Below are 16117 nucleotides of genomic sequence, written 5' to 3' on the forward strand. Positions count from 1 at the left end.
AGGTCTTGCATGCCAATTATATAGAAAAAATGTCATGCAGTTGAAGATTAAAGGGAAATTTTTCAAATTGCTAAACAGTGTTTTTATTGCTGCTCATCTTATTGAAGGCATCTTGTCAGATGTTAAATCCAATGCCTCATGTAAAGAGAGTGCCATGCTCTTTGCACGTTAAGAACTCTTGCAACAACTCTGAGGGTTCAGAAGACGACCTCTTGCAAGGCAAATTTTATGTCCCTTTCTAATATACCCTCATTTTCCAGTGGCAGTCCAAATTTTCCCTGACCATCATCAAGAATGGCCTCTATTACAAGACCTACCTATTGTATGTATTGTTTACTTGAACCGTCCTGAACATGAATGAAATATTCGCCACTGGGTAGTAAGCAACCAACAATAAATTAATAAGTCATATTGAAGGTATTTTTCACACTATGAAATCAACTGCTCAATCTTAAAATAAAATCAAGATGGCCACTTGCATTCACTGAAGCAGCCATCTTTAATGTTGTTTGATAATTCATCTTTTCAAAATCTGAAGCATTCTGGTAAATAATTTCTAAAGGGATGTCAAAACTTTATGATGGGGACAACACTTATAGCACCCCCAATAACCTATTATTATATTCATTTTTTGGAGTATAAGCATAGAAAATGAATCGCTACATGTCTTTGCTGGAGTTCTTTAGTTCATTGATATTTAAATGCAGAATACTACTATGTAGATATCAAATGTGGCATCAAATCTTTAAGTACATTTAAAACAAGTTTTATTGCATTAAATTTGATTTTATTGCCATTAAATGTCCAACGAGATGGTGACAAATTGAATTTAAATGAAAATTTATGACTTTACTCCTTATACAATATGTATTAGAATCCAAAGTTCTTCTGACATCTGTAAAAGATTTTTTAACCTATTGAATTATCAGAAAATTATTTAATAGAGGCCATTTTTCACTCGATTAACTATTATTGTTTACAAATCTTTACGAAGAGACAAAAGAGGACATTTACATTTTAATTCTGGTTGCTAATTATTTACCTACTTTAATTTCCACTCCACTTAAGCATAAAGAATAAATTTGAATAATTTAAAAAATCAAATATTTGACGTACATTTAATTTGTTCCAGTTAACAAGTTTGCATGATTGGTGTAGAATTTTTAACAATTAGTATTACGTGTTTACCTTACTATACAGACTCTTCACAAGAATATAAGTAAACAAAAAATATATATAAAAGGCTTTAGACTGTAAACTTTATAATAGTTATGTTGGAGAATTATGTGTGATCATAGACCATAAAATACTTGTCATTTATCTGAAACACAGTGACAATTTCTTTTTTTCATGTAGCTATGGATAAAAAAAACTGTAAAGGATTAAATATGTAAAAAAAACATTCTAAGTGTATTTTTAACAAGCTTAATAAGCTCATTGCAAGGTGTGATAATTTATATTTGTTAATCTGGATTAAAAAAACATTTTGTGCATATTTAATACGGCATCATGTTCAAAATTTTGCGATTAGCCCGGTCAGGGTGAATTTTATAGGTAAATAAGACCGTAGAATGTCCACAATGGCTGAAATGACATCAGGACTGTGTCACTTGAAAATTGGAATATGTTTAAATATAGAAGATGATGAAGAAATAAGTGATCAAGATTTCAGTTTCCGTGGGGATAATACCTTCATCAATCATGTCAGTTACTGTCGTGAAAATAGTGCAAAGGTAATTTATTCATAATCCTTGGGCTGTAAGGTTAAAATTTAATTTATTTGATACTTTACTTCATTTGATTTTGTAAAGTCCAATTAGAAAAAGAAGCAGAGTTCTCAATTTTTTTTTTTAGCCAGATGGTCATAAGTACAACAATACTATAGTTGGTGGTAACAGTGAAAAATTGTTGTTTCCAGCATAAATTTGTTGGTCCCAGTAAAAATTTGTTGGTCCCAGTAAAAATTTGTTGGTTCACAATGAAAATTTGGTGTTTCCAGCAAAAATTTGTTGGTCCCAGTAAAAATTTGTTGGTTCACAATGAAAATTTGGTGTTTCCAGCAAAAATTTGTTGGTCCCAGTAAAAATTTGTTGGTTCACAATGAAAATTTGGTGCTTCCAGCAAAAATGTGTTGGTCTCAGTAAAAATTTGTTGGTCCCAGTAAAAATTTGTTGGTTCACAATGAAAATTTGGTGCTTCCAGCAAAAATGTGTTGGTCTCAGTAAAAATTTGTTGGTCCCAGTAAAAATTTGGTGTTCTAAGTGAAACTAAGTGTTCCTAGTGAAAATTTAATGGTTTGGATCTGTTTCACACCTGCTTCCTGTTTTACCAATACTTTGACTCATGGGAGGGGGACTATGCTAAGCACACACAACTTATGGGTTCTTGTTTTACCAATACTTTGACTCATGGGAGGAGGTATGCTAAGCACAAACAAGTCAACAGCTCAACAGTTATGAGTTGTAAACTTTAAGGATCCATTTTACAACTGCTTCCTGTTTTACCAATACTTTGACTCATAGGAGAGGGTATGCTAAGCACAAAAAACTTATGTTTTTTTTTTACCAATACTTTGGCTAATTGGAAGAGGTAAATGATGCTAAGCACAAACAACTTGTGCGTTCTTGTTTTATTTTACAGTTAGTAAGATAATGACACTATTGTCATTGACATTTATTTCAGTTATACAAGATCTTACCACTAACCAGTTTATTGTTGTTGTTTTTCTTCTAGTCCTCCCCTAATCATTGGCCTGTGAAATGTTAGTACTACATTTTTGAATGTATGTCCTTCAGACAAGGCTGAAAGTTGACATTTGGTATACAGAAGGTACATTGTAGAATGCCTCTAAGGTCTTCCTGGTCATTAGTCAAATCTTTTAGGTTATTTCCTGATGGCCATGTATATAAAGTATTGTTTGTTTTTTGTTTTTAATTAAAATTCTTGTATAATATTTTTATTAACCACAATTAGCTTTTCAAAATTGACAACTTACATATTGATTATAAAAGAAGGACTTGTTGCAAATAAGTATTATTTGAGGCAAAATGAAAACTTTTTTTTTTAATTTTGAATATAATTATAATATTTTTTTTCTTTCTTTTTGATAATTTCATGATGAAATGCTATAGATATGAAGTTTATATAATGAGTGATTATTTTTTTTTAATACATGACTGGATTTTCCCTGTCACAGTTTAATCTACAGGATTTATTTTCATTTGAATAACCGAATATACAACTTTCAATAATGTGCTTTTATGACAACATTGACCAGATAGAGTGGATCGCCTGTATCCCTGCACTATTTAAGTTCATCAAGCGTCTTCATGATCTTCATTTATATGCAGGATAAACTAGAAATAAGGTTTATTCCCTAAAGACAGCAGTGTTGATTATTAATTATAAGAATTTAATTTGTTGAATTATTTGTGCAATATAGCATCATTTTTTTCAATTTTTTTTCTAGGCCATAGCATTATCTACGTCTTGTCTTGCGTCAGGTAGTTAGACTGTTTGCATCATAAAAGTTGAATAAAATATTAGTTCATTGTCAGGTAGTTGCACTGTATAATTACAAATAAATGTTGTATAATAAACAGCTGCATATATATATATATATATATATAAAAGCCTTTAAACTTTATATTCACAAAGAAGTGTTTATGAAAAAACTGTTAAGTACAAATATTCTACTAAACTATGCTGCTGCAAAGTAATTGAATGATCTGCAGCTAAATGATCTAGTTTTTAAGTTAAAATGAAAAGGAATGAGTTTTTGATGAAAGTCTATAATTGATCAAATTTAAATAAAAACTTTTCCTAAAGGTAATATCAAACATATAGGTAATTTCCATTTGAATAGACAAGAAGATGTATAGAGGTAGATACTAATTGACATTCCTGTTAACAATTCTGGTAGTTGTGCCTTCCCTCTTTTTTTTACGGGATGGGGGAGGGTTACATACAGGACCAACAATGTAAGTCTATCTGTTTATCTGTTAATGTGTCTCGTAGTACATGTTCTTAACTGCTTGACAGTTATGAATGAATCTTTGCACAATTGTTGAAAAAAACTGCTGATGTGCAGAAAAAAGAAAATCTTTATCCTAAATAATAAAGGCAGAAATAATAAAATCTCTTGTAAATGCAAACAGGAATAAAATCATGGTCCTTACATATTAAAGGTAGACTATCAAACTCCTAACTTCAATATATGGATATGTGGTCATAAAGTTTCTTGTAAGTGCATACAGGAATAAAATTCATGTCCTACATGTTAAGGGGAGATAACCAAACTAACTTACTTCAATAGTGCATATAAGTATGCAGTTTTAATCCAGATTGGACCTACATAAGTTAATCCAGATTATATTTAGTTAGTGTAGATGTCTTATACTACTGTGAAACCAGATGTGTATGATGAGAAATTAAAATGTGAACTTGAGAAGTTAGTCCAGGGTTTCACCAGCAGTAGATTTCATAGTGTGTTTTAATTTCTTTACCCATGTACAGAAAGGAAACATTTATCAATTTGCACATAAGTTACATAACAATATTTATTTATCTTCAATTTTATTTCTTTCAAAAGTTTTTTGGTATAATGATACTTTGAACCATTAATGTCAAGATAAGTCTTTTTAGATAAATTATTTAAGGATATGGACCAAGGAAGATATGACTAAATACCAGAAAGGAAACATAGACTGCAGGTGATAGTACAAAACAATAAATAAGGAAACACTGAATTTATTTTTAAATATAAAGAATAAAATGAAATAAGACAGACACCCTGTGACCAACAAACCAAAAGACATCTAGTCTTCAACAGCAGTCTCATTTAAGCCTGCTGCTTAATGAAAATAATGTATTGTTATACCACTGTGCCAGGTTAGGTGGAGGGTTGTGATCCCGCTAACATATTTAACATACATTATGTATTTATATGTCTGTCCCAAATCAGGAGCCTGTATTCAGTGGTTGTCGTTTTTTTATGTGTTTCATATTTGTTTTTCGTTCATTTTTTTGTACATAAATAAGGCCGTTAGTTTTCTCGTTTGAATTGTTTTACATTGTCAATCCGAGGCCTTTTATAGCTGACTATGCGGTATGGGCTTTGATCTTTGTTGAAGGCTGTAGATTATTGCGTTGCGTTGTGTATTTGATCGTAAGTTATCTAAGGCGTTAAAGATAGAACTACGTCTGCCATTATACGTTTCTAACGTTTCTATTCAATACAACATAAAGTATAACAATTACGCGAAGTGACAAAGATAGTGGCCGTACCGCAAAAAACTACGTTAATATTAGCGCAATTCTTAACAAAGGCTGTACAGTGACCTATAGTTGTTAGTTTTTGTGTCATTTTGGTCTCTTGTGGCGAGTTGTCTCATTGGCAATCATACCACATCTTCTTTTTTAAAAGTACAGTCCATTGTGATCAGATCTTAAATTCTAATTCAAAATAGAATGATTGATTGATTGGTATTGATTGCCACTATTGTGCTTTTTCATGACTGTTAATTTTTATTGATGAAGGAGAGAACCACTGACCTAACAATCCTAGGGAATAGAAGATTGTAGTTGAGTGCACCTGCCAAGTGCAGGATTGAACTTGCATCTCAGTGTTGACTGGCTAGCTTACATTGTCATTTCGGGGCCTTTTATAGCTGACTATGCAGTATGGGCTTTGATCATTGTTGAAGGCTGTACAGTGACCTATAGTTATTAGTTTCTGTGTCATTTTGGTCTCTTGTGGCGAGTTGTCTCATTGGTAATCATACCACAACAGTAATTTAACTAATTCAAATCAGACCACTTTGACACCAAGGCCCCAACTCTGGGTAACCTTTGTATTCTGGGTAACCTTGGAAATCTTGGTAACCTTGGAATCCTGGGTAATCTTGTATTCCTGCATGGTACCTTATCCTTCATTTGTAATGTATATACACAAGGTTTGAATATACCATTGAGAATTCATTATCTTAAAAAATCAATTCACTTCCTTGTCACAGTATTGACAATTATTTTTTATTGTTGATTAATAAATTGAAGGATGTTGATTATTTTTCTGTTCAATCATATGAAAGAAAAATACTTTGGGAAATTTAACCTATAACCTCTTTTTCTTTTCATTACGTAAACTTCCCATGAAAAACCTGTCTTACTGAACTTCTGCTTTAATTGTAAATACCCAGACCAATATTCCCTAAAGAATTTATATAGCTGACTAAATTATTTCTTTCTAATGAATAGATACACAATATTCAGTAATATAGAATTCATGCATGTCTTGCATGAAGACATATCTCTGAATTTAACATGAACCAATTAACTTTGATCTCAAAATTTAATTACAGTTCAAAACATTTTAGTTACTTTAGAAAAGAGTTAATTTACCATAAAATGAAATATGCTATTATTTCCCATTAGTATAAGAAATCCTAGGTATGGGTCAATAATGAATATATTAGCATAAAGTTCATGAACATAAAACATGACATTTTGAAATGATATAATCAATAATTGACATTTTTAATACTATGTTACGATTTTTTTACCCCATTTTATTAAACGTTTATTACACAAAAACAGTATATGTCATTATGATAAAATATAGCTGAGACTTTCATTCTATGTGTCTATAGCCTATCAACTGACACAGTTAATCTAGGTTGTACTGTAAGATTAATGTTTTGGCCTTCACTAAAGAAATGAAATATCTATTGTTCTCAGCTAAGGAAAAAAGGACATATATTGGAAAATTGAAGCTGTAATAAAAGACAGTGATTCTTCTACTGGTTTATACAGAAAGAGGCCGATATAATGTAATGAATATTCAGTGCATAATCAATTCTTCTGGAGTGTAACGTTTGTGTTGATATGTTTACATGTTTTACAAGTGTGTTAATGTACCAAATTACATTCAAAGCCTGCCTGTGAAATCAACATTGCAATTGAAATTTGATAATTACGTGTAATAATGGAGTTATTGATGTAGATCTATAAAGTAATCAGATGATTTATAACATGAGGACTTGTCATCTTAATGTTTAGACTAATTCAGACATAGATCAATTGATTATGATCAGATAAAACAAAAATCGCTTCATGCACATAAATAAATATACAGATATATGTAAATAAAGGCTGACATCAGAAATTGCTTTAAGGTCAGTTTGTTGTGCAGCATCTAAAATACATCTTGATCGAAAATAATTTGTTATGTGATGATTTAGGATGTAAAGTAACTATTGTTTGTGAATATCCCTAAAATGGATACATTATTTTGGAAGTTGAGGCTGCATCATTACATGTGTATCTATGAGATGTAGAAAGGGGATTAAGGGTAGAAATGGGGATGTGTCAGTGTAAAAAGGAGAGGAAAAACTCCCTGGATGAGGTAGGTCGCCAAATCATTATTTACACATATTTTTTTCATTTATTTTGTTCATAAATTTGTTTGGCGATATATTCTTTATACAAGATTAATAGAATAAGAAATAATTGCACATGAATGCTTGTTGATTATAATTGTTTTATTATTTTAAAAGAAACTGTAAGTGATTGATTTATTTCTCCTAATTTGGCATTTTCAGCTTTAATATGAAAATGTATTATTTGAGGGGGTGGAGGTGTGATAAAGGGACTTATATAATCACAGATCTTTTTGTAAAGTTTTGGTGTAAACGAGAAAAAAAACATTGGAAAATTTAACACATACAATATTAACAGTGAGCTAACAGCATATTCTTGCATTTTTGTTATAACCAATTGTTTTTAGTATAAAAAGGTCATCTTGGTGTTTTATTTCAGATGACATTTAAGGTAATATTATAGTACACAGGCTATAGGGAAAATTAACATTAAACCATTTGTTGCTAAGGTATTCTTGAAATTTGACCTGGGTCTTATACAGAACTTCTCATAGACCCATGGTCTACTTTTATTTTTATTAATGAATGGAAAGGGAATCTGGTACAGAAACCAATTATTTGGCCTATTATTATATGAACATTTAATAGGCCTGTTATGGTGTTAATGCCTAGTATATGTCAACACTAAGAAATGTATGTTCTTACAACGAAGGTCGTCTAAAACAAAAGGGACTTTAAATGGTTGGGACGGGTTAAAAGTTCATGTTACAGAAAAATTAGTCCAAAAACATGAATTTTCAATTGCCATGTCTCTCTAATAAGCTGGGTTTTTTTGTTTTTTTTTACAAATATTGACCATTTATGTAAGAATGGACATCTGATTTTGGTGACATTAATAACCAGTGACTGGTGGGTGGTCTCTCAGGTCACTTATAAGTCCTTTGTTTTATACTAACATGTATAATTAAGCATGGCTTATTAAGGGGTATTATATTGAAATGAATCGCAAAACAAATGAAAGATATATATTGATGAGACAACAGTTTAACAAAAATCCAAATGTTCTGATAAATTATTCCATTCATAGTATATTTCAGTGCAGTTATATAAACATCTAGCTAATTCAGCAAAGTCTCCATTATCGTAAAATTTCATATTTTTTTATATAGAACTTTAAATCATGTGGCCTTTTGAATCCATTAATGATTGTCAGGAAATCTGTATACCTCTTATATTCTCTCCTAGAATGCTGGTTCTTATTTTATTCCTCAGATTACTAGTTCTAATTTAATCTTTGTTGGTATATAGAAAATGAGGTGTGCCAATCTTACAAACCAAACTGGAGAAAATCGGTAAAATGGCATGTAAAGTTATCTTGTAGAAGGAGGACAAGTAAATGCCAGACGAGAAAAATTTCAACTGATATTTACTTATCTGATTATATAACATGATGCATGTGGATAGTTTATTTATGTGTATTCTTTTGAACGTTGTTTGTTTTTGTCATTAATAGATGATATATATATATAATGTATAGTTTATCTTTAGTTTGATCAACTTGCAATGCGATGTAATTACAAATTGACACTAAGCTTTGCTGATATGAGTATAGAGGATTTCTCTAGTAGGTTTGTTTACCATCTTTGCTAGCCAAGCCCCAATCCCCTCTTTCCTGGTTGAGAGGGAGGAAGCCAGATCATAACCCATGCTGAAGAAATATGCGTTTCTATATGTATTATATTTTAAAAATGTAGAATGTTGCAACTAGGTCATAAGGTCATTTTCTTTGGAATATATTCTTAGCCCTGCATACAGGTGTGAATTAAAATGGTGCCCACCAACCCTAAAAACAAAGTTTAAATTACAGTAATTTTTTCATCAAATCCTGCATCCATGCCTGGTCTGATCTCCTGGCATATAATGAAACTTTCAACTTTCAGGATTATTAAGTAATTGAGATTTAGTGTAAAAGAAAGCCATATTAAATGAATTCTTTTAAGTTACACTGTACTAGTACAGGTGACCTTGTTACCTTGTACAACCTAGTGTCAATAGGTCATGGGGAGGACATTTGTAGTATAGGTCAACAGTTAAAACAAATGATACATTTGTATTTCATTGAGTAATAAATCATTTACTGATGTGACCACTGTCCATATGATGTACTAAACTATTGTGACCATGATGTTGGCATATTTCTAATTATGTTTAACCCCACCGCAATTTTGCGCTTGTCCCAAGTCAGGAGCCTCTGGCCTTTGTTAGACTTGTATGAATTTTAATTTTAGTTTCTTGTGTATAATTCTGAGTTTAGTATGACTTCCATTATCACTGTACTAGTATACATAGTTTTTAGGGGCCAGCTGAAGGACACCTACGGGTGCGGTAATTCTCACTCCATTGAAGACCCTTTGGTGGCTTTCGGCTGTTGTCTGCTCTATGGTCGGGTTGTTTTTGCTATGACACATTCCCCATTTCCTTTTTTATTTGTTTTATCATGTTATTTTATTTCTATTTTCCTTTTTTTGGTTTATTTGTTATTATCCTGTATTCTCATCGCAGCACTCTTTTGCATCAAGGTCATTATATAAAGGTTGAACATTTAAAAACATGTGGAAACTTATTTTAAAAGCTTAGCTCTATTGTCATTTTGAGGGCTTTTGCTCATTGTTAATGTTGAAATTGTATGGTTACAGATAGTTGCTATCGGTACCTGAAAGTTCTACATCAGTTGGTATCTGTTGGAGATTTATCTCATTGGCCATGTTGGCAATCATATCACATCTCATTATTTTTCTATAAACCTATCTCTTTTTGTGTTGTCGATATTTGTATGCTTTGGAAAGGCTTAGAAATGAATTTAATTTATAAGTTGCGGTAGAATAACCTTTTTAGTTTTAAGAATATTTTACTGAACTTTAGTCATTTCTCATGCATGATACATCTTTTTTTCTGTAAAATACATGACCCATGATGACACGTTTTTGATTTGCAAGGAAAAGTGTTAAAGCCATAGATATATGGACAACAATTTTTTTTGTTGATAAGAGGCTTTTTCAACTAAAGGATCTATATTAACAAAAGATTTTTTTCTTGAAAAAAATTGCTATGCTATAAAAAAAATTTATGAATCCTTAGGTGATCTATTAGAAAGTAGATAGAACACTTTGTGTAGATGAAACAAAATAGAACACAAATTATATCGGCTTTTGAATAAGCATTTGGTTAGAATGGGACCAGAGTATGATCGTATGTAGTTCAGAATTTAGAATAAACAAAATATCTCTGTTTCAATCTTAATTGATGATAAAATATGTAATTCTTTTATGATTGAACATCAGAATAATTTTGTACATGAACCGCATTATGGATAAATTTGAATAACTGACATAATTTATTCGTAAAATGACCTTGAATTAGGTAAAAGTGAGACTATATTGTGTTACAGTAAAAATTGATTTTCTCAGGAACCATTTATAAGGAAATTTCAAAAAGTCTGTTATCTGCATGAATGCATGACTCCATACATTTGTTATATAGGTGAATAGCATTAAAACTCTAAGGGTTACACACAACTGTTCATTGTTCAGATTAAATTGATTGTGAATTTTAATTTGAAATCTTTGCTGGGTCTGGTGTACCCTGCATGTATAATGTCGCAGTGGTGGTTTTAGGCCAAATCATTGCCATTTTGGCACCTCTTACTAGGTGATAATCTCTCTCTTTTCCTGTATTATTTAAATAAACAAGTTCATAGGTTAAAAGTGTCAAATACTTTGTATTATTTAAGTACTTTTGTTGTAATTAAAAATAAAATATCTTCTTAAGAAAAGATTTTACACATTTTTAAGAAGTTAATCTTTTTTTAAGTACACAAATTATTAAAAATTATATATTGAAATCTGCTGATTGATGGGTAATAGCAGAAAGGCTTTTAAATTTTATCATTTGATGGCGAGGACTGATATTGATAGTAAGTGATTTCTGTGGATAAATACCCTATACACATGATACATGTATAATTTGTGCAATACAATATTTTTCTATAAATATTGACCGACTGTACATATAATAAATAAATACAGAAATCATTGCGATTTTTTATGAACTTTAGAAAAACTTTCAAGATTTACTATTGTGATTTCAAGAAATCTGAATTTAGATATATGTATCGGATACCAGAATGCATGTTCTTATTATGGCAATTTTTCACCCAGTTGTATTATTGGCATCAATATAAACCATGCACTAACTTCTCAATTTACAGAATTCTTAATTTTAATTGACCTGACAAATGAAACGCAAGAAAAAAGTGATAAAGATATAATATCTAAAAAAAAAAATTGATCCAAATCTTACTTTATTATTTTTATCAATGGAAATTTTGCTGTTTTTAGGAACTCTTTAGGAATATAAATCCCATGGTCTGACTCAATTTTGACCATTCCATATCAGTCTCTTGGTCTGATTATAATTGACCGTTTCAGTTTCTCTTGTTAGTACATTCTTCATTAGTGAATCTTTGGGTCAATGACATTAACAATGATTCACCTGAACATTCAAATTGACCCAGATTTTAATCAAAGTACTACTACAAGGACATTTTATTTAACTTGCAAATAAAATGCCTTAGTACGAAGAGTTTGCTTGAAAAATCGGTAGAATTAAATGTCCTTTTTACAAGAACGTTTGACGTCATTAGATTTGTGTCTTGATGTTTCTTTATTGTGCTCCAACCTAAAAGCAGATAAATTGATTTCCCATTTCTCAGTGAAGTTCAATTAAAAACTTCAAGTACTTGTTTTATTGTGAAAAAGCTCCTACTATTAAAATTCTACATAAAACCTATTATAGTGTTTTATGATTTAGATTGAATATATATGTCGCGTAAACTAGATCTCGGAAACCAACTGTTACGAAATCCTATATTTGTTTTCTGCGGGTATTAATTTGATTGTATGAGGTAGAATTGTATTGTTTGGAATATTTATAAGTCTGTTAGGGATATGGTGTTACGTCATTGTCCCATTTTTTCTAACGCCTTCACAACATTTCTGTTTATCTAGATTGATCAGAACATGTCAAATCTTTGAAAGAGGTATAGAAATTTATTTCTACTGTCACATGAGCAAATTGTATGATCTGCCTTCAAACCAAAATACAACCTAGGTAAAGCCATACATAAAATGTTTTTTTAGTTGCTTAAATATACGTCATTGGGTGGATAGTCCTCTCATTTGCAATCATACCACCTCTCTTTATTTTTATAATAAGAGCTGAGTTACCACCTTTTTTTATTTCTATAATGAGAACCAAAGGTACCACCTTTCTTTATTTCTATAATGAGAACCGAAATTACCACCTCTCTTTATTTCTATAATGTGAACTGAAATTACCACCTCTCTTTATTTCTATAATGTGAACTGAAATTACCACCTCTCTTTATTTCTATAATGTGAACTGAAATTACCACCTCTCTTTATTTCTATAACGAGAACCAAAGTAGTTCAGAATTGCATCAACTTCATATGATTAGTACTTATAGTTTCACAATCATTGTGGCATGAAATCTTTTATTCTATCTTATATTATATGTAAATGGAATAGAGAATGTAAATGGGAAATGTGTCAAAGTGACTAACAATCCGAAAGAACAGAAAACAGCCAAAGACTTTTGTTTTTTTTATGGATCTAGTATTCATGCTGGCCAATTGAATAGGTCCAGTATGTTAAACATCTACAAAAGTAGTCTATTTAGTGTCAATGTTCAGATGGATTTATTTTTTGTAAAGGGGAGGGAGAGAGGGCAGTAGATGATTTATTTATTTATGTCATTAGAAATGTGTTTTTTTTCTGCCTAAGTGTTATAAGAGTGTAACCTTTAAATACTTATGTACCATAATCAAGAGACTAAAGTATTTAAAAAAAGCTTCTTAGTTGGCATTTAGTCTTAACCTTGAAACATTTGGCTTAATCTTGTAAATGTTTATTTTATTTATTGAAATGCTATTACACATACTGTAACGTTTTTTTTAAAATCTCCTGTGTATTAACCATGATGGATTTAGTATCGGAATGCAGTCGTAGATATCAAGAATGTTAGTGGAAATTTGCCATTAATAAAATTAGCATTTTGTGTAGATATTTTGAGTGTTACTTTTTCTGTGTTTAACCTTTAGTTAACAGGTGACAATAAAGAAGCGTGTGTCAATCACTACGTTCAGACATAGTTATCTATCATAATAGTAATACACATAATACGTACAGATACACACATCAATCATCATGCATGTATCATTCCATTACATCTAGTTTAATTAGTACTAATTACTATAAACATTCTCTCTCCATGTAATACATCATAATAGTATTACGTCAGACGTAAAGAAAGTTTCTACTAATATCCTCATTGTAGCAAAGGTTGAATACCATAATGTCTAGCTTGTCACAATCTTTCCCCAAAGATATCTTTTTTTTTCTCTATATAGAAATGATATGGTATGACTATTTCCACTGAAGTAATTAGGGAGGTATGACATACCAGGCATTACATTTACAAACAAGAGTGTATTTATCAACTAAAATAAAACAAACAATTTATTGATAGAAAATGTAACATTTGTAAATATCTCTAAATTTCAAGAGTTTTGTCAGCAAGCTGTCAATACACAAGCAGCAACAAAATGATATTTCTCTACTGGTTTAAAAAAATAGCATTGTGGATTCATTATTATTCCAGGGGTAAAAACTTTTTTGCAGAGTTTGTGATATATATATTTGTGTGTTAACCGTGGTTTTAAATTTTCAGTAGACTTGAGCAAAACACTGAAATCAAATTTCCCTCAAATCCTTAAAAAATGATACCAAAAAAGGCAAATGAATCTATAGTACCTTAATTCATTTGTAAACTATTTCATAAAGATACTATTGGAAAACATGTGAAGGCAGAATATTCCATATTAAAGTCTATATTTTGTGTGCACTACAAATATTGTCTTGCAGTGGTTATATTACAACTTGAAGAGTATAATAACAAGAAAAAGGGAAGGGGTGGAACATTAAATAGGAAATAGCAATATACTTTATAAAAACAAATGTATATAATTTAATAATTTGCCAAATGACTGTTAAAACTAATAATCAATTATTACTAAATAGTCAGAAGTAAAGAGATCTGTGGGAAAATAGGGAAAACAATGAACATGTCAGCTATCAGTGTAACAGATCAAGAAGGAAACAAAACTTTACAAACAACAAATGACCCAATGAACTATGTTATTGTTATCTATAATATTGTTCCTTTAGAAGTGAGTGCTTTTGTACTGATTTCATTTTTTTAAGTTATTCTATTTTTCCAAGTTTTTTACTGTTCAAGATTAATAGAGGGAGTTTTTAAGATCCTAAAAAAAATGTCTTATGCCATGTATGCTACCACATGGTTGTGTGACTTCAAGTGAGGAATTTAGTTAATCAGTGGTTGTCTTTTTCTATCTGTCAGTGTATTTTGTCATTTGCTGTGCTTGATGTTATTGGCAGATATTTATAGTCACTAAGATTTATAATTTTTCTTTAATTTCTGGCTGATTTTCATTATATATTTATTATATAGACTCCTGTCTATAGTATTAAGACCATGTTATGACCTCTAAATGTGTTTTAAACATTAACTGCTTTGTCAGCATGTACCAACACAAAACACTTACAAAGTATTTTAATTGTCATTAAGTCTAGATAAAAGAAATATTCTAATAGAATTACTTTTAAGTTGTTAAATTTTTTTTATAGAAAGAATCAAGATAATTTTTAAAACAGCTTTCTTCTGAACCAATGTTTGCAATAAGGAAAGGGAATTCTTGTCGACAGGATGGCATCCTTTTCTTTTTATTCTACGAACTAAGGCGATATTTTTTGTCCCTTTTCAAAATATGATAACCTCTACCCATAAAGAGGTATAAACAGTTTCAAGATATTTACATCCTCCAAGGTATACCTCAGATATAAGTACATAGGTTAGAAGTAAGCTAGAATGGACATATTATGACACTTAATGTGTATGGTTGCACTGGTAAATAATGATACTGTCCTTGGAGATGACAAAATAAATCAAATCTATGACCTGCAGGTGACATATAAAATCAACACAATGACCTCAAATATTTGTCTGATGTGCACTCTTCTGAAAAAAGAAAGTAATAACATGTGTGTAATATGAAGTATTCTAATGTATAGATAATTTATCTTCTACTCCTGTAAAATGTATTATGATAAAAAACTAGTATTTATCTTGTACAAAAAATGATTGATCTCCAAAAATTTACAAATCATACAGAAAATTTCTTAACCACTTTAACATTCAACCAAATAAAAGATATGACTCAAAATGGGAGCACTGTACTAAAACTTCTTGTTTGAGGGTTCCATGCGAAGGTAGTAATCTATACAAAAATTCTGAATCAAAGCAAGAGATATTCTCTTTTTTCAATAAAATAACAACCTAAAAATCGTAGAGATCTATAGATTAGCCTCGTGATACTAGATATCAATCTTCTAGATTCAATTTTTAGTTGAATTCATTCATAAATTTCCTGTAAATTTTAACAGGAGTATTTTAATCTGTTTCACATTTTGTCTAAACCTTTTGTAGCTGATTATACAGTGTGTGGTATGCTCGTTGTCGGGACACCATTTGGACAACTTCTTGTGCTTTGGTTTTTATTAGCAATTAGCCCCCCGTTTTTTTT

The 16117-nt window shown here is 30.5% G+C and overlaps 1 protein-coding gene across 8 annotated transcripts in view; it reads left to right on the plus strand.

The window, feature by feature from the left end:
• Positions 1–16117, plus strand: part of LOC134716333 (high affinity cAMP-specific and IBMX-insensitive 3',5'-cyclic phosphodiesterase 8B-like) — a 121570-nt gene that overhangs the window by 43481 nt on the left and 61972 nt on the right. Inside the window, exon 1 of one of the 8 annotated variants that reach the window (XM_063579259.1) lies at positions 1340–1733. The exons of 6 other annotated variants lie outside the window; for them this stretch is intronic. In XM_063579259.1, coding sequence (XP_063435329.1) covers positions 1572–1733 — 162 coding nt within the window. In that variant the 5' untranslated portion in view covers positions 1340–1571. Of the gene's footprint in view, positions 1–1339; positions 1734–6676; positions 7403–16117 lie in introns of those variants that run through there. One more of the 8 variants, XM_063579260.1, reaches the window with a different exon arrangement.

This window comes from Mytilus trossulus, chromosome 4 (assembly GCF_036588685.1).
Source record: "Mytilus trossulus isolate FHL-02 chromosome 4, PNRI_Mtr1.1.1.hap1, whole genome shotgun sequence".
Lineage (NCBI taxonomy): Eukaryota > Metazoa > Mollusca > Bivalvia > Mytilida > Mytilidae > Mytilus > Mytilus trossulus.